The following is a 22,347-nucleotide window of genomic DNA, read 5'->3' on the forward strand; positions in this document are numbered from 1 at the left end:
TACAGACATCGGTCTTGTTTAACAAAATCTGCCTACAAGAAAATCTGTCACCAAAGTACACCAATATATATATATACATATCTTTCAAAACATTGTCACTTTTATGACAAATTCTCAGTGTTTGTTTGTTCGAGAATTTTCTCGCAAAGCTACACAGGGAATATCTGTGTAAATAGCTGTCCCTAATTACGAAGTGAGAGACTAGAGAGAAGAAATCTAGTCAACAGCATAAACCATTAACTTTTCGGTTACTCTTGTCTGAGCTAATTATGAGATTGAGGGGTCATTCTTATAGCGCAATCATTACCTGAAAGTGCGGAACGCACTTTTATGGTAACGTGGCGCGAACCATCAATCTTTGGAATCTCCCAATTTCTATAAAGTAGAAAACATATTTTAACACTTGATTATATTTGGAATTTTGGTATTTCCATAATATTTCTATATCAAGATATTTAGATATGACCTGGCTGTACTTCGGTAAGGATTTGGGGTCAGATATTGCGCATTCTCTTGGTTAGTGTCCATACGATCTCACTTCAGTCTAATTATTTATTAGTTATATTTCTTAGATGATAATTAATAACTAGCTTATATTCTAATATGCTGCCGTCTTCAGGGGAATACTAAGAAGGACTACACGTTGTTGGAGGTCGAAAGATTGACTTTCTATTCCATAGTTAAATATCAACTATCTGAACTTTTAGAAAGTATACAGATCTTGATGACGTCTATGATATATTGAGTGAACATGTTATCAGTTAGTTAGATGTTGGATGCTTCTTTCGTCTATATTTTGCTCGTGTCGCGTTTATGGTTTGTATGATAGTATTTTAGTGTTATTCCATTTCATTTTTATGTTTTTCTTCTGTGACATGACGAGGCTATTACAGAAACATTAGTATTACAGTCTTCTATGTATGTTATGTTCCTGAATTGTGAGTCCACGTTCACAAGGGATATTGTACATGTGTGTGTTTGCTCTCCATCAAGTCTTTAGATGTTTCACGTTACTGTTTTGACTTTATGTTGTTAGCATATCCGCTGCATGCTTTCCGAAAGATCTTTAACATGCAAGAATATGACTGTGTGTATGTAATTTTATCCCTGTTTAGCCTTGGAGTTTATCCTTTTTATTTCGTAGTTCCTAAAGTTTTCTTTCTTCACGTTAACATCTTCTGTATTAAAGTTTTGTTCTGGAAAACAGAGAGTTTATTACGTTCGTCCTTACAGGTACCCGATGATGATATAAACTTATCGAAACGTTGTACAATTGTAACAAAGTTTTTTCACTACCAATTCAAGCCGTTTCCAAACTTTATTTTCTAAAAAGAGTTCTTGAAATGGGGTAGTTTGATCTATAGTAAAGTTATTTACCATTGCTTGCGACTTCAGAGAAAACTGAATTGGAACATATCAAACTACGTAAAGTCCTTAAGAAGACAGATGAAACAATGTTTATATATATATATATATATATATATATTACACAACAGCTGCGTTAAGTGTGAAAATTTAGAACAGTTTTAGATCTAAAGAGCTTTGTGAGTCGTTAAGGGTTGAGCGTTCTTTAGCTAAGAGTAGACTTTCTTTAATGTAGAGGTCAAGGTCTGAAGATCCTGTGGTGATGATAGAGAAATCGTTAAATGAATTATTGTGACCTGTGGTTTCAGAATGTGAGCGAATGGATGAGTGGCTGGTTCTGTTAGATACTCCTAAATGTTCACAGACTCTAGTTTTTAAGACCTAGCTTCCGCATTAAACACGTGTTTCAGTACAAAGATCAAGTACCTAAACTTCTACTTTCATGGCTCGTGGTTAAATATACGTGTAGTGACTGTAAGGTCACGCACATTGGCAAAAGGAAACGCCATTTAAAAACTAGAGTCTATGAACATTTAGGGGTATCTAACAGAACCATCCACTCACTACCATTCAACCAAATATAAATGACTACTGACACAAATGTAATGCTTAGTTATTAAAGTTGGAAGATACAAAAATTAAAGCTTGAGAACTTGAATAAAAAAATAAAAATGTAGTAGCTACTGAAGTGTAATGCTAAAAGTCACCAGAAAGACTAAAATTATTCATTATTTCCTTTCTTAAATTATATATATATAAGTTAAGGTATAGTCAAGAAACGTTTGAATAGCTCATAAAAGTATTTAACATTTTGAATTCCATAAGCTATAGTAATTTAAGAGCGTAGCTATGAAATTGACACAGCACTGAACATACTTAGTGTTCAAAATACAATAAGTGAACCTTTGATTGTGAAAAGTCGCACTACCTACAAAATATTCTAATGTTTAACAAATTATATATTTCCCTTGATAAATAGTGTATGTTTCGTTTATAAAATTGATTTTTTGATTAACGATACTTATAACTCAATACAAGTAACATGAGTTATTTGTATTTTTTTTCAAGGTGAGTTCTGAGGGAGGATTAAATTTAGTAGTATGTTAAAATAATATCGTTCGTAAGCGAAATATAAATACAAGCACGAATTATGGGTAAATCTTTCATACTAAGTTTTGTTATGAAATTAAGATAATTACAAATCAGCAACATGTGAGCTACTGTTGCCACTCTTAGGTACTCCCTGTATTTGCTGAAATAAATGTCCAAATTTAGAAAATGAGGAAGTGCATTCACGTCTTGTAACAGGTGAGAATCCACGTAAATAAACTATCCACATGCCCCTGGCAACATGCAGTATACAGTATAATTAAGAGGGATTTCTGTCTGGAAACGAGGCCAAGAAGGTATGGAATAACCAAGTTAAATCTTCCAGTCATACCTTCAGTTCAACCATCAAATAACTCAAACAGCTGGAAAATTAAACTGGTATTCATGCTGTTCCATACGAAGACATATCGGTCAAGTCGCAGGATGTAGTGCTATGGATTTCTGTGCGATGTGACTGCCCCCCCCCCCAGTGGCACAGCGGTATGTTTGTGGACATACAATGCTATAAACCGGGTATCGATACCCGTGGTGGGCAGAGCATATATAGCCCATTGTGTAGCTTTGTGCTTAATTTCAAACAAACAAGTGATGTGACTGTTTAAACAGTGCTGGAAAACGGCAATCCTAGTACACTAGATGTAATATGGAAATCATTAGGGAAGAGTTGTATGCTTCGGACATGACAGTCTTAAAACAAAGTATTTTGCAATGGAATCTATACTGCATGGATATTGTGAATATGCATACCTGTCATGTACAAACACGTGTAATGGCTTGAATGCATTGATTCATAGTTGGGCCCTTTGCTGTTATCAATATTTTTGGCTATAATCCCAATAATATTTCACGAGATATTAAATTTAGTCTAATACTAAATTAATATACTACTCTGAAAGTGCAAAATAATCTTCATTATAAGAAATTCAATAAATATATGAAAATATTAAACAAAATAAATTTATTGTACATATTACACATTTTAACCAATACTGATAATTAAACTATTATTAAACAAACAGTGAAATGTATTTTTTCTCTCAAGACTTGAAGACTATTCTTTCTTTCTTTGCTCCTTCAGAAACTTCACATAATCATCCTTTGAAAACACCTAGTGAACGATGAAAAACCATTAAATGGCTCCTATAGCGTAATTTCAGAGTAGCTTGACATCTGACGTAAGCTACGATGACAAATGTTACTGTTTAGCTATAGAATCTGGTAGAATGACAATACAGATGATATAGAACAAAACTAATATTTATGTATCTAAAAAAACAACAAATTAAATGGATAACAGAATCGAGAACAATAAGTAACAAAAATATCAATATCTTAGTACAAAAATAAAAAACCTGTTTAACATACTAAGAGCTATGAGTATACACAAGTAATTTAATATGTCCAAATCTTTCCTTGCACACGAAGTAAACTTAAATAGCGGAAAGAAGGAAGTAATTATTAAAGTTTAACCCTAAGAATACAGGAAAGATCACAATAATGATATCTAATCAAATACACCTTAGGTGCGAAAAAAAAGGTGCGGCCAAAAAAGGATTGAGCGTGTGACTTAAAGGAATGAAAATTGCCGGCCAAACTGGTAGCTACACTTATAACACTGATAAGAACTTTACAGCAAATATTCATTCATTATTTAACCAGGCCGCATTTTTTTGTTAAACTTGGGGCATGATAATGGGTAAAACAAAAAGCACGGCATAGTTAACTAATGAATGAATTAGACCATTTGTAATTCCAAAAGGCAAATACTTTTTCTTACCTTTAGTCCATTGTCTCAACTTTTCGACACAAACGGTGCAAACTTTGTGTGGAGCCCATGATTTGTCTTGGTCCCCAAGTTTTATTCCAAAACTTGCGTAATACGCTTTTTGACGAATTCTGTAATGTTTTGCCTTTGTTTCTTTACAAGGAATTTACTACAAATATAATAGAATATGTTTAGGTCATTTACACAACCTCTTGTTGCCATAGCAACGAATAAATAATATTGAGAAGAAAAAAAATAATGTCAAAGTGCACGCGGAAACAAATACTATCTAGAAATGACACGTCATGTGGCCTGTTAACGTTTATATACTAGCGGTGTGTTTCTCATGTGTTCTAGAACGATTCTCACGTTGCGATTGGTCTAGAAAAAATCTATAGGCAGTATTAGCCAACATTTTAAGCATATAAAATGTGACCCATTTTCAATTAAAATGATTCACTTATGTAAAAGTACATATGACGTTTTGTGAAAACTCTGTACGTGATAGAGAAAAACGGATATCATTTTAGGATTCAGCTTTCACGAATTACTGAAAAAATTTCAAGACAATGAAACCATCGAAGGCCTGTGTGATCATCCAAAAATAGATGTTCTTGTTATTTCTGCATTAAACGTTAGCCAACTTGTACAAGTGTGTTCGCAAGTAAAAATGTTACAGCTGAGCAACAATATAATAAAACATATTCTTTTCTAACACAAAGCATTAATTTATAGAATTATTTAAAAAATCTTAATAATGCTGATGAAAGCCTCTTTTTAATTTTGTCAATTCGAAGATCAGTATCAATATGATTAATATCAAGAATTTCAGTTGTTTTTGCCGATGAATTTATTAATACTAGTTCTTTATTTGATAATATTACAGTATTTGTTTGAATACATTTTAACGTATTTCAGGCTTTGCTGACTAGAATTAATAAATTCTCTAGCTGTAGTGTTTCAGTACCAACAATAAACCTGTTGTTGTATGGTGGTTTAATAGGTTTGGGAATTAACAATAACTTATGTATTACGTTATAAATCTTTTCAGAATGGACAACAAAGCCTAATAAAACTGCAATATATTTCGGAATGATACTCTCCATCTGATTCAACATGCTCAAACACCATGTAACAGTTGTGTATTTAATTTTGCAAATAAAGTTAGCGTATTTTATTGTACGAATCATTTTCAGTCTATAGAGTTGATAGCCAAGATTACTAGATAAAAATCTGGCGTATGAATTTTTTAATTATATGATTATATAATTATAATTTTTTTGTTCTCACACTGAAATACTGGGTCTTGAATAACTTCTAAGATTCTATTGATCGATAGTTTATGTAACATTATATCACAATAAGGTGATTATATTTTTTACTGGCTCTATACTACGGTTTTCCAAGTATTAATAACATAGTACAATATCAACCACATAACTTATTCGTACTTCCTAAATTATAGTATGGATGCAAAGCTTTCTACGTTTTGAAACAAGTTGGATGAATGTGTTCATAAATGTCAAAATGAGAAGGAAGTGATACATATATTTATCACACGCCATTTTCAATAACATAAATTACAAAAAGTAAAGGATTTATATATTTACAAACCCATATTATTCCTCAATTTCTTAATGATGGCACAAAATATTGTTACATGTTATAATTGTCTTTGTAGATTAATCTACACAATATATTCTTCAAGCTAATTAAGATATAAAGGATGTCGACACTTAAAGTTAATTCACATTTTATTTTCAGATTTAACTTTTAGTCTAACTAGAAAATAAGCTACTAAATAAATGTCAAAGTTAAAGATAATTATCATATCAAATCTTTGCATTCTATCACATAAAGAAGATTCAGAATTATATATATTTATACAAGTATTTGTTTTCTTTTCTAGACAGAAAACGTCCAATAAAGTAAATTTCTTTGTTGATTCTATCCTTACAGAACTTACGTATTGTGCTTCAATTTTATTTCATTTTAGCCATTTGTTTGGAAGACAAAAAGAGACACTTTTTATGGTAATGTTGAAAGCCTGAAACTGTACCCTAAAGCACGTCCATTCTAAAGGAGACTTGTCATTAGGGCTCTGTCTTGTGAAGCCCCATTTATAATGTCATCCGTCTTCTTTGACGGCTCCAGTCAGTTCGAAAAAAAACAAACAACAACATATGACGTTAAGAAAAATGTTCCTGGCTGGCTATTCAGTTACGGTATGTAAAAAAATTAACGTTAGAAGACAGAAAATGTTAAATGTTTTCAATTTACATAAAAATTGGAAATTTTCCATTATTATCTGATAACATTGAAGTGAAGGTAGTCTATTGGCATTGAATATAACATTTCGGATTCATTTTTTATATTCGATTTCAGGGTTGTATAAATGCTGCCTTATTTAAAAAATGATAGATAACTAGTTACTTTTATCCACTCTTTTGAAACTATAAACAAGAAATAAAAACCGCAAATACATTTTCTTGCAGATGAAACAGTGTTTTTTTAAAGATCACTGCTTACAAACCTTAACGAAGAATTAACAAGTAATAAAACTATCTGTTGAAGTATATTAGTGAGACTATCACATAGTTTCCATGTGTAAACCAACTTTTCTTATTTTTCAACAGTTTACTACATCAAAGCATTTTGACTTGGAATGTTTATTTGTAATCAAGCAAAAAGTTACACAATGGGCTATCTGTGCCCTCCTCATCACTTGTATCGAAACCCCGTTTCTATCGTTGTAAGCCCGCAGACATACCACTGTGCCACTGAGAGCGTAGGCTTAGAATGTACTAACACGTTTATAATTTGCTTATAATATTAACATAATCGTTTTAACAGAGATAATTTCAGATATTTTCGTATTAGATACCACAAAATAGCAGTTATATTATTATTGTTCAGCATTCATAGTACAAATGAACAATTTATATATTTTCTAACATCTTCCTTGAAATGATCAACCAAATAAGTGTATTTCCTTACCTCTGCAGCTGTTTTCTTTATGAATTGTTATATTCGTATGAAAATGGTATATGTAATTAAACATGTTTCCTGCAAACTTAGGGTCCATGCAAATGCTTTCTCTATGAATCACTCTTAGTAGGAAAGTGATTAATATAATTATGTGATTTGGTTTGACTGTTAAGGACTCTCTAGTTGTTTTCTATATGAATAATTACAGGTGTAAAAAGAATCAACAGAACTATTTATATTTCCTTGAATATTAAGGATATTGTTGTTGTTTTCTTTATGAATTATTACAGGTAAGAAAATAATCAAAAGAACTATATATTTTTCCTTGAATGTAAAAGAATCTGTAGTTGTTTTCTATGTGAAGACTTATATTTAATTATACAGTAGAGTAAAGAGTATTTTGAATGTTTAGTTTTGGGTAGTAATGTATTTATAATTAGCTTTATGTATACTTTTATGTATATATATGAACTTAAAAGAAGTATGAAAAACAAACTTTAAATAAATTTCAACAAATATTTATTTAACCGACATTATTTGTAGTAAACTTCAATTTTTACAAGAAAGAATTGAGTAACTGCTAGTTTTGCTAGTAAAAAAAGAATAATCCACAAACTCAATATTAAAACACTCTACCAGACATAAACCAAACAAACCAAACTATGAGGTGATGGGTTTGTAGCCTTAAGAACACGAAGTTTAACAGTGAGCATTTATACATATGAGCACCTTTGTGGTGTAAATTACACATATACAAACTCTAGAGTAAATACTTACACGAATCGTGAGGAGCTAAAATACAGTGTGAATGTACAAATATTGTTATGATAACTTTTCAATCTATAGACAAAACATATTTTTCTATTAAAAACTATGCCATAAATATTGATGACAAAAGTAAGATATTCATTGAACCATTATTTAAGTAATTTTGTAATAATTAATATTCATCAATAAATTATTCCTCGAAATCCAGCATATAAGCCATACAGTTTCACACACATTTAATGCTTATTTCAATAGCGTAATACCTATAGCAGATTTCCCAAGTAATAATTCAGCTGACATTCGAGCACAAAATAATAACCTACGTATTATATATGTGCAAGATGACAACCACCAAATATATACTTTATTTACATATTCTCCCACTTTCATTTTCTTGTGAAGCTTAGAAGTGAAAGCTCATTTTACATTAATATTTTGAACGTATGCATATAAACATGCGAACATACATAAACGTATATATATTAAATATATCTGTGTGCACGTGTGTCCATGTACCTCGAAGGTATAGGCATGTATAGAAGCATTTTTTTTACATATAATGAAAACAATTAGGAAGCATAAGAAGAATAAAATCTTTACTGTTTACAATTAATTAACGTAATAGCTTTCCTCGCATATGTTCATACTAGAAATCATATTAATTTAGTTAAACATATGAATGTATAAACGTCCAGGAATGTGTTTGTTCAGACTCACGTCTCTGTATATATATAACAGTTTAGTCTAACTTAAATAATATACTTCAAATTTCTCCATATTCATCAAGCACATACTCCCTCGTACGCCATCATCACAGTCGTTCCTTATGTACAGAGTTATGAGAAGTTTTAATTTGACAGAAACCTTTTAGTCACCTAATAGTATCAAAAGAAAAAGTATATTTAAAGCTCTCCGAAAGAGAAATATAAGGTAGCTGTTTTTTGAGAAATTGACAAAGAGGGTATGGGAACTTAAAACAATGGTTAATATGATACAACTAGAGAATGATGACCTTTATATTTCAGCCTAGACAAAATACTCAGACACCTCTTTTCTTGGTAATGGCGTCAGTTTATTCTTTACATTTTTCATTTTTCAACATTACTGTATTAAAGCTGGGAAGTATTGAGGGTTTTTGTTGGAAATGCAGTACAAATACACACGAGACCTTTCTTTGATATTCTAAACACGCATGTAGTGGCTAGCTTTCTCTTTAGTTTGTCAATATCAGTAGTCTCAGTGCGATAGTCAAATGGTGAGATCGTCTTGTAGCCACTACACCAGAGCGTGGGCTTCCTGCCACTGCTTCTTTAAGTACACGTCCAATGAAGTCGTCATCACCGTTGCTGAGTGAGCAGAAGGGCGGTTAAAATTCCGATCAATAGACTTTTTGTGGGTAATAATCCTTTAGCGTAAGATGTATGCTTCCCATGCTGCATTGCAGCTGGATTTTCTCCTAGAAGAAAATATAAGATAGAAGTGAAAGATATCTATACTGTAGATAACTGAGTATCATGAAACTATAAAATTATGTACAATTTAGATAACTGAGTATCATGAAACTATAATATTATGTACATTGTAGATAACTGAGTGTCATGAAACTATAATATTATGTACATTGTAGATAACTGAGTATCATGAAACTATAATATTATGTACATTGTAGATAACTGAGTATCATGAAACTATAAAATTATGTACATTGTAAATAACTGAGTATCATGAAACTATAATATTATGTACATTGTAGATAACTGAATATCATGAAACTATAATATTATGTACATTGTAGATAACTGAGTATCATGAAACCATAAATATTATGTACATTGTAGATAATTGAGTATCATGAAACTATAATATTATGTAAATTGTAGATAACTGAGTATCATGAAACTATAACTGTGAGAAATAGTGATATAAAGTTAAGTCTTAAGCACATTTCATGCCTTGATAAGTACAACTGGAAATACTATCAATAACTGATTATTTGTACAATCTTACATACTTTCTGTGAATGTCTGGATAAATTATGAATACACACACGCGCACGCACACACACACATGCATAATTATTATATCTAAAAAATTACGTCCTCCGAACCAAACAAGCAAATACTTCCTCTCAACAATAAAATATTGAGGATTTGAATTACATACATGTCACTGTGCAGGATATCACGAGAATCAATGAGCACTGTCCAGAACAGATGATGCCCGCAGCATCGTTTACAGTAAAGCTTACTAGAAGTGGCGAAAATTATATCTGACACCTACTGTAACAGTTGTTTTTCAACATAGTTGTTAACTTTTTTTATTCAGACCTTTTTTTAAGGATTCTACGGAGTCAAAAGTCAAACAACCCCAAAATGTTATTTTGGACTTCTGTGCAGTCATTTTTATTGAAATTAAGATGAAAATTGGCACAAATATAAATTTTCGTGCTCCCAACAAAGTGATATACAAAAAGGTTTGTTGATTTTGAGTCTTTTTAGGAGGGGGTTCAGATCTCACAAAAAAAGTACACCTTTGGGATTTGGATCAATTACTTGGCCTCATTTTGACCAACTTACATGGGATTTGATACAAAGTTACTAATCTACAGGTCCCACACGTTGACAAACAAAATGATGAACTTGTTGATTTTGAGTAATTATAGGGGGTCGATATGACACAAATATCATAATTTTATGTTGTTGTTTTTACAACTACTCCTCCGTATACTTTTTTTACATATACATATATATATGTGGGATATTTTCATTTTTAGTCATTTCAGAGGGTCAAAACGTTAAGTAAACCCATAACTTTAGGGGTTTTGGTCAATTGGGATGATCGTGTATGTTACTCAACGTACATGTGATTTGGTAAAAAGATACCTTCTTGTAGGTTCAAAGCAGTGATTTAGACAGTTTTTGATTTTTCTGTGTTGTCACAATAGGTCATGTTGGGATTGCGTGACGGAGACATGTTGCATTAGCCCGTGAACTTTAGTCTCTTTAGTTTGAAATTAGTCCACATTTCTCATTCCTAAGACATATCCACACAAATAAATAATTCATTTGAACTTAATTTATTTTAAAGCGATATCGGAAATTTATGATGAAAATGTTTAGGGTGTTTAAATACATATGTATACATATAATCTTATGATTTCATTACTAATTTTACATATCAAATTTTAACAGAATACTCCTAGTACGCCCGAATCTAAACATATTATGGGTTTAAAAAGGAAATAAGATAGAATATGCTTGTATTTTTAATATGCATATAAAAAGAGTGATTACTGGTGTTTCAGAATACTGTTGTGTCTTAGGGTTGTTCCTTATTGGATTAAAAAACAGTTGGTGTTAAAAGTGATATTAAACAAATATTTCATAACTTGCTCAGAACAATCCTACAAAATGATTTTCCAGAATGATATAAAAATACTTTGAAAGATATACAATGAAAACACAGCTCATAGCAGATACGGATATAATTAGTTTTCGTTTTTGTTTCAAATTAAAACAGCAACAGCGTATTATAAATTTCTTTTTTTAACCAGAAAGATATAATAGTTTCGCCAACAATTCCTGACAACGAATAATTACTCAATACCTTCAAACTTGATATGTTTCTATACAGCTTATCGAAGGTGTTAACTGAAGCTTAACTCCAGAAGCACGTAGATCCGTTAATGTCAGCAGAGATTTTGTAAAGAGAAAAATTAGAGACTATATACTTCAATAAGGCATCATTCTTTTGGGCTTATTGAGCTTCATTTCACGAGCATAATAATTTTTTCATAGTATTAGATTGTAGCCACCATAAAGATGTTTTTTTTTATTGATGTAACAATTCATCATAAAATATTAAAAACATCCCTTTTATTTTATACTTGACTTTGTAGATACACTAAAACTTTGTGGATAACATGACTATTTTAATACAAGGAAGCACATTCAAAATACACAAAATATATTCAATGTTGTTAGAGAAAAAAGCAATTTCTAGTACTTGCGAGCTTTGCTTTATTTATCTAAGTTTAATAACATCTTGAAAACTTGTTTCCTTAAAATCTAATTAAACGCTTGTAAATAATTAGAAATTAATATTATATTAAACTTGTCAACGGTAGTTTGGGTGAAGTAAAAAAAGAGTAATGTTTATTTTTTCAAAATTATCTATTTAAACTTCGAAAAAAGGGGGGAATTTCCATTTATATTTTGCTTTTCAGAAAATGGAAGCAGGAACTTAGATCAAACATATATTTTATACAATTTGCTTTATCCAATGTTACATGTGCAAATGTCCATTATATGAGCATGTGTAGAATCCGAAGAAGGGAACTGAGGCAATGGAACTTATAAATTGGTATATAAATGTAGATAAACATAATAGGTGCCTGTAATAGAACTGAGATTCGCAACAAATTTTTGTAGAAATTATTTTGTTATCGCAATTCTATTAATTAATTAATTTCGAATTTCAAATCAAAGGTGTATAAAATAAGATTTAACATTTATCTTTTCTGGTATATAATAACAATACAGTGTATTTTACTTGCAATTTTGATATCAGTCTGATCACGCAAGTACTAAAGTTTGATTTTGTAATAAATATATATGTATGTTTGTATGTATATTTCCTTCGTGAAAGGATTAAACTTTGCTTTGGCTTGAACGTGTCATTGGGATATTTAGGCTAGGCTGCCATCTTTTAGGCATTATTGTAACTAGAGTTTTATTTTTAAATTTGAAAACCAATATATTTATTTGTTGAAAACTATTGCCTTTATTGTTATAATTCATAGACTTGAAATTAAAAACGCGTTTTTATTTCGGCAATGGAACGCGAACTAAAATCCTCTGATTCATAATTCTGGTGGGCTAACCATTAAACCACGCGCAGCCCTTCATTTACGAGAAAGCAATGTAAAAGAAAGAGAAATGATTATGCCCTCGTTTTTTCCTCACTTCCTGCAAAAAAAAAAACAATCAGTATTTAGATGTTCCTGTTTCTGTCTTGCATATTTAGTTTTATATGTAAATCACAGTTCAATGAATTTCAAGTTGAACCGTTAAAACTTAACATTACCATAATAATTAATATACCTGCACTCTATTGCTAATTGAAATGATTCACTAGTTTGTTTGATTGCTTTAAAGAAAGCTACATTGGGCAATCTGCTGTGTCCACCACGGGAAATCGAACCACGGATTTTAGCGTTATAAGTCCGTAAACTTACCGATTGCCCAACGGGGTACAGCAACATTGGAATTTTAGAACCTAAACGTTACAAATAAAATATAAATATATGTTTCTAACAAACGAAAGTCTTTTTCTTATCTTACACTTTTCATCAAATAAAGAGTAAAGACTGGAATCAGTTAAGAAGTCTTGAGTATTAGCTAAGTCACAAAATGCCAACTTGAGTGCTTGCAGCTATTCGGTATACAATTGGCGGTTCTTAACAGTTCTGTACCTTATAAGATTTGGCATTGATATAGATGGAGTTTTATAGTGTTTTAGAAAACTAAATATATAATTAACCGTACAGGCGACAAAGATATCGAAATTAAAGAATAGGTTAAACAATCGCTAAGTTTCTTTTTATATTTTAAGAGTTTGAAGTTATAAACTGTACGATCTGAAATTATTGTAAAAAGTAAAAAATATATAAAAAATAGCGATTGTTTAACCTATTCTTTAATGTTTATAGTGTTGTAGTTTAAAAGTTACCTATAATAATGACAAGGAGATAGATGTCACACGTTGACTCACTTATTACTATATGTCGTGTTACTATCAGTGGTAGTTTTGTTTTAATTCTGGCGATGAAATAATAAAAAACGGCGCCATTGTAATGCATGGTATTACAGCATGGATTATTTGAAGATATTTAAGACATAAAAAAATAAATTGAAACAAGTTTAAGTATCAGCTTCAAACACATCTCGTTAAGTTTTCTAGGAATTATTTATGAAATTACTTTGTAATATCCATCTTACAAATACACCGTTAATATAATCGTATCACTTCATAAAGGAAACAATAAAAGATTCTCCAAAATGCTAATATGATACTGTTGAGGGAGACAGGTTTGAGATTAGATTGAGATCTTTGTGCTTTACTCGTCCACGTTTACCTATATTTTACAATTACAGTATTTCATTATAAAATGTAAAACTTTGTTTCATGTAAAGATATACAAACCATTTAGAACATGAACCGCTATTTCAGCGGGATCAGCATTCGAAGGAAAACAGGAGTAGTTCCCTGAATTAGAAGATTGAGCTTTCTCTATCCAAAGCGTACTGGTAGCTGTGGGATTCATCTGAGTTTTCACTTCAACACCCTTGTGGGCCTCGTAGTTGATCACTTGATTGTTGTGGTACCAAAACACGTAGTCAGGAGGTACAGGACTTTCTTGAATTATACAAGTCAAGTTGATAGCGCTGTCGGTGTTGATATAGATCGTAGGACCTCCTAAAATTTCAGCTTTACTTACTATGAAAAGAAGAAAAAGAATAAAATGAGTGAGAAACCATTCTTAAAGTTCACTATATCGTTAGTTCGAATCCCCGTCCCAATAAACATACTCGCCCTTTCAGCCGTGGGGGCATTATAATGTGACGGTCAATTCCACTATTCGTTGGTAAAAGAGTTGGCGGTGGGTGGTGATGACTAGTTGCATTCCCTCTAGTCTTACACTGCTAAATTAGGGACGGCTAGCGCAGATAGCCCTCGTGTAGCTTTGCGCGGAATTAAAAAACAAACAAACAAGCTATTAGTGAGGTACCAAACACAATTTGAGTGTTAATTTTCTTCAGAGTTTATACAAATAATAAATTTCACTGTTTATTTCCAGAAAATAATCACCTAAGTACAGTATTGCACACTGTAAAATAAGCCTGCCTGTTGTTTCAGTTTATCCTACTTGGGTTAAAGTTTTACTTTTCTGTGTGCAAATTATAAGGTTGTGTGGTTTATGTGTCCACATTACATCTTAGTGTAAACTAGAGAATGGAGCTTTGGAGAGGCTAAGGTATGTGACAGACTGTGGTACCAACCTGTTTTTCATTAAAAAAACGTCTATCCTCACTTAATATCGTACAGTGAACTAAATGACTATTAATCTATTGCACCTTTCAGTGATAAAACTGCAAATTTCGCATACAAATTGACATTCCCCAATCAATGACTCAAGAAACTCAAGAAGTTGTAAGCATCTAGGTCTTCTTTGCTACTGCATTAATAGATTGCAATGACCAAATATCATTCGTTAAAGTTCAAACAATTTTCAAGATGTCCTAACATAAGTTTTCAAAAGAACACGAAAAAGTTTCATTTTGGTTGGTTGCTCTTTCTGTTGTCTAGAATTTGAACTCTATCTTTAATAAAGAAACAATGATTGTTAGTAAACCTTTAAACAATATCTTTATTTCTTTCCAACCGTGCCGCACATTTAATGGGTGAGTTACCTAGTAACTTTGGTCATTCCATTCATCCCTACGTCCATTTGGAAATTATTCCATCTTACTCTTCACCACATTGATGATCCTCTTTGTCAGCCCATGTGACTAGGGGTAATATGGTGGTGTTTTAATTTTCTGTACTTTCAATCATTGGTAAAATTTTTAAGTAACTGACTAACAAATTCAACTTTGTGTAAATTCTTTGATGGTAACTCGAACCCAATTGATGAAGCTATTAGTGAGGGGCCGGCATGGCCAGGTGGATAAGGCGCTCGACTCGCAATCTGAGGGTCGCGGGGCACCCTCAATAGGTCATCAGAATATTATACCATACAATACTGTACAATGTTTCCTTTTATAACAATATCTATTTAATGACTGAGTCAGAACTTCTGGGAATGTATGTGAATATCATAGCAAAACGTTTGAATTTGTAATAAATAATCAAAACTGCAGAAAATGATTATTTATTAGGAATTAAAGAGACATTGGCCATTAGAAATCTAAATCCGCAACCAACTAAATAAACAGACTAGTACTGGGGAGTTTTTGTTGAATGTCAGAGTGCCTGATAATGATAATAACATATATACTAATATTAATCTATCAAATTACTCACGAAAAGATCCAGAAAAATAACTTAAGGCGACAATTCCTGAACAAAAACAAAGAACAATTGTGATCAACGCTTTAGGAAGCCAATGAACTCAAGAATGGTATATTGATTCCTTTACCCTGAAGGTACATCAGTTCTAATGAGACATAATCAGATTTTGTGAACTTTGTTCAATTTGCTAAAAAAAAAGATAGAACCGCTAATTATTTACGTTCAAATGAAAGACCAAAAACCAAAGTAATTCACAGTCTCTATAGGAAGCGAGGTGTTATTTGAAAGAAAGGACTACTTACTATTAGAAATGAGACACGCTGATCAAATCTACAGAAATCGTCTTGTAATATTTATTGAACATTATATTTGTTTGTTAAGAAATATAATAAAAAAACTTAAAACTGAAGAGATCCATAATAATCAACCATGCAAGAAGCAGTTACTTTTATTTATCACTGGGATTTGAATGGAATTGAAAGGTGAAAAAATGTACCTATTGAGCAAAGGAAAGAACAATTTTACTAGAAAGTAAAATATTCAATTAACTTATTGCTTAAAATTATTTCAACTAGAATACAAAAACAATTTACTAACACTTTAGGAAAAGAAAATTTTAAGCATAAGAGATATATAAAAGTCTTATAAGGATTTTAAGTGTTCTTTTGTGCACATTTAATGAGTTGGCAACATTCAATGTACATTTCTATGTCAGGTTAAAAACAAAAATTTAAAATCAAAACATTTGAATGGTGACAACTCTTGTCTTACTTATGTATTACATCTAAATAAATTAATACGTTTTCTTGTTTTTCTATATTTCGTGGTTTTAGGGAAATAGATGCATCACGTAAAAACATGAATTAGCATAGACATTCCTACCGAATATTTCCCTCCATTATGCCATCATACATCTTAGGACATTACGATTTTTATAAACAAATATTAACGAAGATGACGGTAGTTGCCGCCGAAATATCTGACTGTTTGTTTGAAATTGGTGTTTTTAACTTAAGATGCTAGATCAGCATGTTCACAATTTTCACAAATATCTGTTATCCGATCTCTCACGGTTTTATTACAGAATGCATATATACTTTTAATCATGCATTTCAGCGAAGTAAGAGAATAATGATTGACAAGAAAGGAAAAAAAAAAGTTCAAAATTTAAGAAAAGTATCGTTTACACATTAAAAAGTCCTAACATTTTTGCAGTTGGTTTGTAATTACTTTGTTGGTAAATATAATTTTGAAATAATTTTCATTATATTACAAATGTTGAACTACTATATTCACGATCTGTGAAAATTTCCTATTTCAGGTACCCTACAGTGGCACAGCGGTATGTATGCGGACTTAGAACGCTAGCATACGGGTTTCGATACCCGTGGTGGACAGAGCACAGATAGCCCATTTTGTAGCTTTGTGCTCAGTTACAAACAAAAACAAAACCTATTTCAGTTAATACACTATTTAATATATTTACGGAATGCTGATAAAATGGAATCTGTTTTTTCACACAGTCTTATTATGAAATTTAGTGATTTTTTCCTTCATATCTGTGATAACATGTATCGTAAATATTATATTTACAGTATTAATTAACTAATTTTCATAATTATATTAAATCTGATATATATCTATTGTTAGCATTATTATTTATGTATTCGTATAAAATCCAGTATAACATAGTATATATAATGCACAAATTATACCACCACATCTGAACAGAATGTTCTACATAATGAAATAGTATTCAAAAATTATGAATTGTAAAATGAAATAGGGATCTTGCCACAAAATGTAATGAAACAAGAATTACAACTATAATCACAAATGTAGAAAAGGTAATCTTTACTTTGGTCTACAGACAAGTGTATAAAGTTGCCAAAGTAGGGAATATATTTTATAAATTTGTAATTATGGTTTTAATTCTTCTTTCATTACTTTTTGTAGCAGGATACCTACTTCATTTTAAAAATCATAATTTTTAATACCCTTGTTTCTTTGCGTTTTATGTTATACCTGTTTAAAGTATATAATTTAGCTTTAGAAACCGCCACGTGTATATCCGTCGATATGTAGTTCCATCTGTTGGGTTAAATTGGGTTTAAAAGATAATTAAGAATGTGCGTGATGTGTTTACTGTTTATAAAAAGTCTGTATATATTAATTGAAGTATCAAAAGCGGATGCTCACAGACCAGTCAAGTAAGCTGGAGAAATATTGTAGCGATAGATCGAGCCGTCTAGGGACTAGCCCCGCTGACGTGATCAGGTAAGTAGGTAGGTAGGTTGTAAATTAAAAACGTTGCGGTTTTAGAAATTTTTGAATTGTTATACAGGAAATGTTAACGACCTTTTTAGAGTATTATTAGGATATATGCGCATAATATATCGTAACCAGTACTTTGTATGGTCGGTTTTTTGCTTAGAAATTTAATAGGATGGTTTTTTGGCGCATGAATTATTTGGAATCATTGTCAAACCCTACTATTAAATACTACCGTACTTAATAATAATGCCATGCAGAAAAAAGTACAGATCCTGTATTGTTAATAAGAAGAGCAATCTTTATGTATGTAGTCATATTAGAACAAAATAATAACAAAGAGAGAACGTTTTCAGAAGATGATATGTTAGATTGATGTAGAATGCATGTTTACAGTGCCAAGTACATTAAAGGATAAATAAAAACCATAAAGTGTAATATAAAAATATGTGATGGAGAACACAACAAAATGTAACATATATTGTTATAGATGTGGTTGGTGAAAATCTTCCTCGTAAAACATTCATACATCAGGTCACGTGTGTCGATATTGAAATCCGAGAAACGTGACCATTACATAACGGTTCCATTTTTTTAAAAGCTTTCTATGTTGTTAAGGAGGATAAGCTGACGTGAAAGAGATTTATCTAATTTACAGAATAATATACGATTGGTTTTAATCACGCGAATTTTCCAAAATGCTTGGTTATCCTGACTATATTTATATATTTACAATTAACCACTTAACTGGTAGCAACAGAAAAACTGTTTTCGCAAGATTAGATACGTGTTAAGCATTAAAATATAAAAAAAACGTATTTATAAAAGTCCAAGAATGTATTTTTATTTAGTTGCTTGTTTATAGCAAAGCTACTAATACTATCGATCGCTATCCCCAATTTTGAACTGCCAACCAGAGAAGAATAAATTAGCAAGTAGCATCAATCGCGAACATTTTGGCTACCCTATACCAACAAATAGTGGTATTAATCGTCAAATTATAATGCTCCCTGGGCTGAAAAGGTTTGTTTGTTTTGAATTTCGCGCAAAGCTACACGAGGGCTATCTGCGCTAGCCATCCCTAATTTAGCAGTGAAAGACTAGAGAGAAGGCCGCTAGTCATCACTACCCACCACCAACTCTTAGGCTACTCTTTTACCAACAAATAGTGGTATTGACCGTCACATTATAATGCCCCCACGGCTGAAAGAGCGAGCATGTTTGGTGGGACTGGGATTCGAACCCGCAGATTGCGAGTCGAGCTCCCTAACCACCTGGCCATGCCAGGCCTGACTGAAAAGGAAAACATGTTCGGAAAAGGGGTTATTTTCAGAGGCCCCTAGATTAAGAATCGAGTCCCCTTACTAACACGTCATAGCACTGTATGTCTTTTATTCACCATAAAAACTGAAAATATATGCTTATTGACAATTATTCATATAAGGGAGAAAAACAACTATAATATAAAACAAAATTAATGCTTTCGAGACCTTAGGCAGTGTTTTGTTTATAATACTAAATGGTTTATACGACTTTATAAATTATTACTGGATTAAAAATTCTTGGTTATAAAACAAAAATATGGGTTTTCGTTTTTTTCAAAAACTATAAGCCTGTATCTAAGCTGCCTGTGTTAATTAGAAAATATCTTAATACTTTAGGTGCACACGGCTTCGGTTAATAATACATTAATTAAACGTAACTTCCAGCAATAATATCAGCAGCTGTGTTTTTCCTGAAATAAAAATAAATATTTAATACAGTCGTACTTGGTTACCCTTCTGAAGAGGATAATTATGCCTCGTAATTTTCCTAGAACAATATGTTTCTTATTTCTTGATACGCTGCACGTTATCTCATGACAAAAAATTATCTGTAATTTCTTCTGAAGTTATTGACTTGAAATCTAAGTATTTCAACAGTTGTTTTCAAGTGATTCATCTTTCTAGGTTGCATTGTAGTTTGAAGGTGTGACAGTTTATATTTATTCTGACATTTTGACAATGGCTTAACCTAGTTTAATATATTTGGTATTACTAGAAATCTATTTGATACATTTTGGATGAAATATATCTTCATATATATGTAACTAATCGTAAAATACTTATAGAAAAAATTATTAACTTTACCTACAGGAGGAAAATTAGAAGACATGCAAATGTACATATAGTTACATTGGTATAAAGAGCAGTCATGTTTACAAAATGTTAATATTAACAACAGTGCTCGAAATAACTTTGTTTTAGTCCTATAATTTATTCAATACTTAATAACAGTCGGTTATAAAGAATTGAATTCTTCCTGCGTATAGAGTTGCCAGGACAACATATTTACAAGATAAATTACAAATAGTTATGTTGAAAATTTTGCATTCATTATTTTGGAAATATTTAAGGGTAACTAAAGATAGTGTAGAGCATTTCAAAAACAACGTAGAAGGGATAAGGTAACCTAAGTCATTCTAGCGTTAGTTTAGTGCGGGTTTAACTAAGATAAATTGAAGAGGCTTTCAATATTAGAAAAGAAGGAATAATTAAAGTTATTAGTTTATATTTCTAAAGTTAGCTTGAATTGCAAGTAAATGTGTAAGTTCTATTAAAGTCCGGCCGGGTGCAATGTTGTTATTAGTTTATATTAACTTGTAAATTAACATTGAAATGTTTGATGTTAAGATCACTTCGGTTATATTCTTTGTGTAAATTGAATATATTACACATACTAAACCTGCACTTGACTCAGTGCTTGTTCCCTGATACTGTAGGACTCATATTCACTATATAATGTCTACTAAACCTGCACTTGGCTTATTGTTTGTTCCTTGAGACAGTAGGACTTTTAATCACTATATAACGTCTAATAAATCTACACTTCGCCTATTGCTTGATCTCTGAGATTTTTAACCCATTCTTAGTGTTAGAATCATAATTTGCTTGAGTATATGGCTATAGATAATTATCACTTGGAACACCACAAGAAAACAAAACGTTTCGGTCATAATGGAATGGAAGCCAGTTGTGTCAGGGCAGACTGACGAAGAAGAAGATCATGATATAAATTGTTATAATTAAAGATAAAAGTAAATAAGATGCAATGACCTGATCTATCTGATATTGGTTTGTAGGGCGAAAAACAGCGGTCTATTTAATGCTACGAAACCTGAGATTACAGTTTTGAAATATGCGATATATGTACGACTGCCCTACAAAGTTGATGAAATCTATTTGCAGGAACAGGTCGAGTTTCTTCATCAATCTTTAGTGGATCCCCTTCATAGTGGCTTTTGAAAAGTGGTCACACAGTAGAATAGAATCTATTGTGTAGAGGTCAACAAGAAGCAGTGTCTCTAGTGCTTCACAATTTTAAACCAGTACTGACTTTGTTCTGATTTGCAGGGCTTTACTTGGAGATAAGACCCGTTGAGATCATGTGAATTAGTTGTACTATGTAAAGTATTTATTGTTGATTTATATGAAATTATATTCAGTCTTTATTTAATGTAAAGTTTATAGTTTATAGTGTATTTGTACATTGCCAGTTTTTGAATATGCGTTTGACGAACTGTGTATTCTATTAATCAGAGATACCAGAACAATATATCTTGCATAGCGATTTTAACTCAGAACAACGTTTTAAAAATGAAACAGTAGTGATAACAGCTCTTTTATGTAATAATAAAGTAAAATTTATGAGATTAAAAAACTAGTTTAATTCTAATAGGTTAAAACAAACGAGCCAAACTGCTGGCTTACCTTTGAAGGATGGCCGTTACTTCCTGACTACATTGTAAATATATAAGTTGCTCGAGAATGTACGGGAAAGAAACAAAGTCTGTTCTAGACTGATAATTCAAAAAGCGAATTCTGATATGTTTTATAATTGGAACAAAAACGTGTATAATTCTTGCAGTTGAAAGTGCCCTTTTAAGCAAAGTTCACATAGAAGTGTATAATAAATTTCAATATCAATTTGGAAGGTGTTTTTTAGACTATTTGCCATAATCGGAAATG

At 31.4% G+C, this 22,347-nt stretch overlaps 1 protein-coding gene across 2 annotated transcripts in view; it reads right to left on the minus strand.

Moving 5' to 3' along the window:
- Nucleotides 1-7,765: 7,765 nt before the first annotated feature.
- Nucleotides 7,766-22,347, minus strand: part of LOC106456917 (zwei Ig domain protein zig-8-like) — a 262,886-nt gene continuing 248,304 nt past the window's right edge. Inside the window, exons 4-5 of one of the 2 annotated variants that reach the window (XM_022382871.1) lie at nucleotides 14,201-14,494; nucleotides 7,766-9,452 (exon numbers count right to left, since the gene is read on the minus strand). In XM_022382871.1, the coding sequence (XP_022238579.1) occupies nucleotides 9,334-9,452; nucleotides 14,201-14,494 (413 nt within the window). In that variant the 3' untranslated portion in view covers nucleotides 7,766-9,333. Of the gene's footprint in view, nucleotides 9,453-12,834; nucleotides 12,964-14,200; nucleotides 14,495-22,347 lie in introns of those variants that run through there. The other variant, XM_022382876.1, reaches the window with a different exon arrangement.

The sequence above is a fragment of the Limulus polyphemus genome, unplaced genomic scaffold (genome assembly GCF_000517525.1).
Source record: "Limulus polyphemus unplaced genomic scaffold, Limulus_polyphemus-2.1.2 Scaffold13, whole genome shotgun sequence".
Classification (NCBI taxonomy): Eukaryota; Metazoa; Arthropoda; class Merostomata; order Xiphosura; family Limulidae; genus Limulus; species Limulus polyphemus.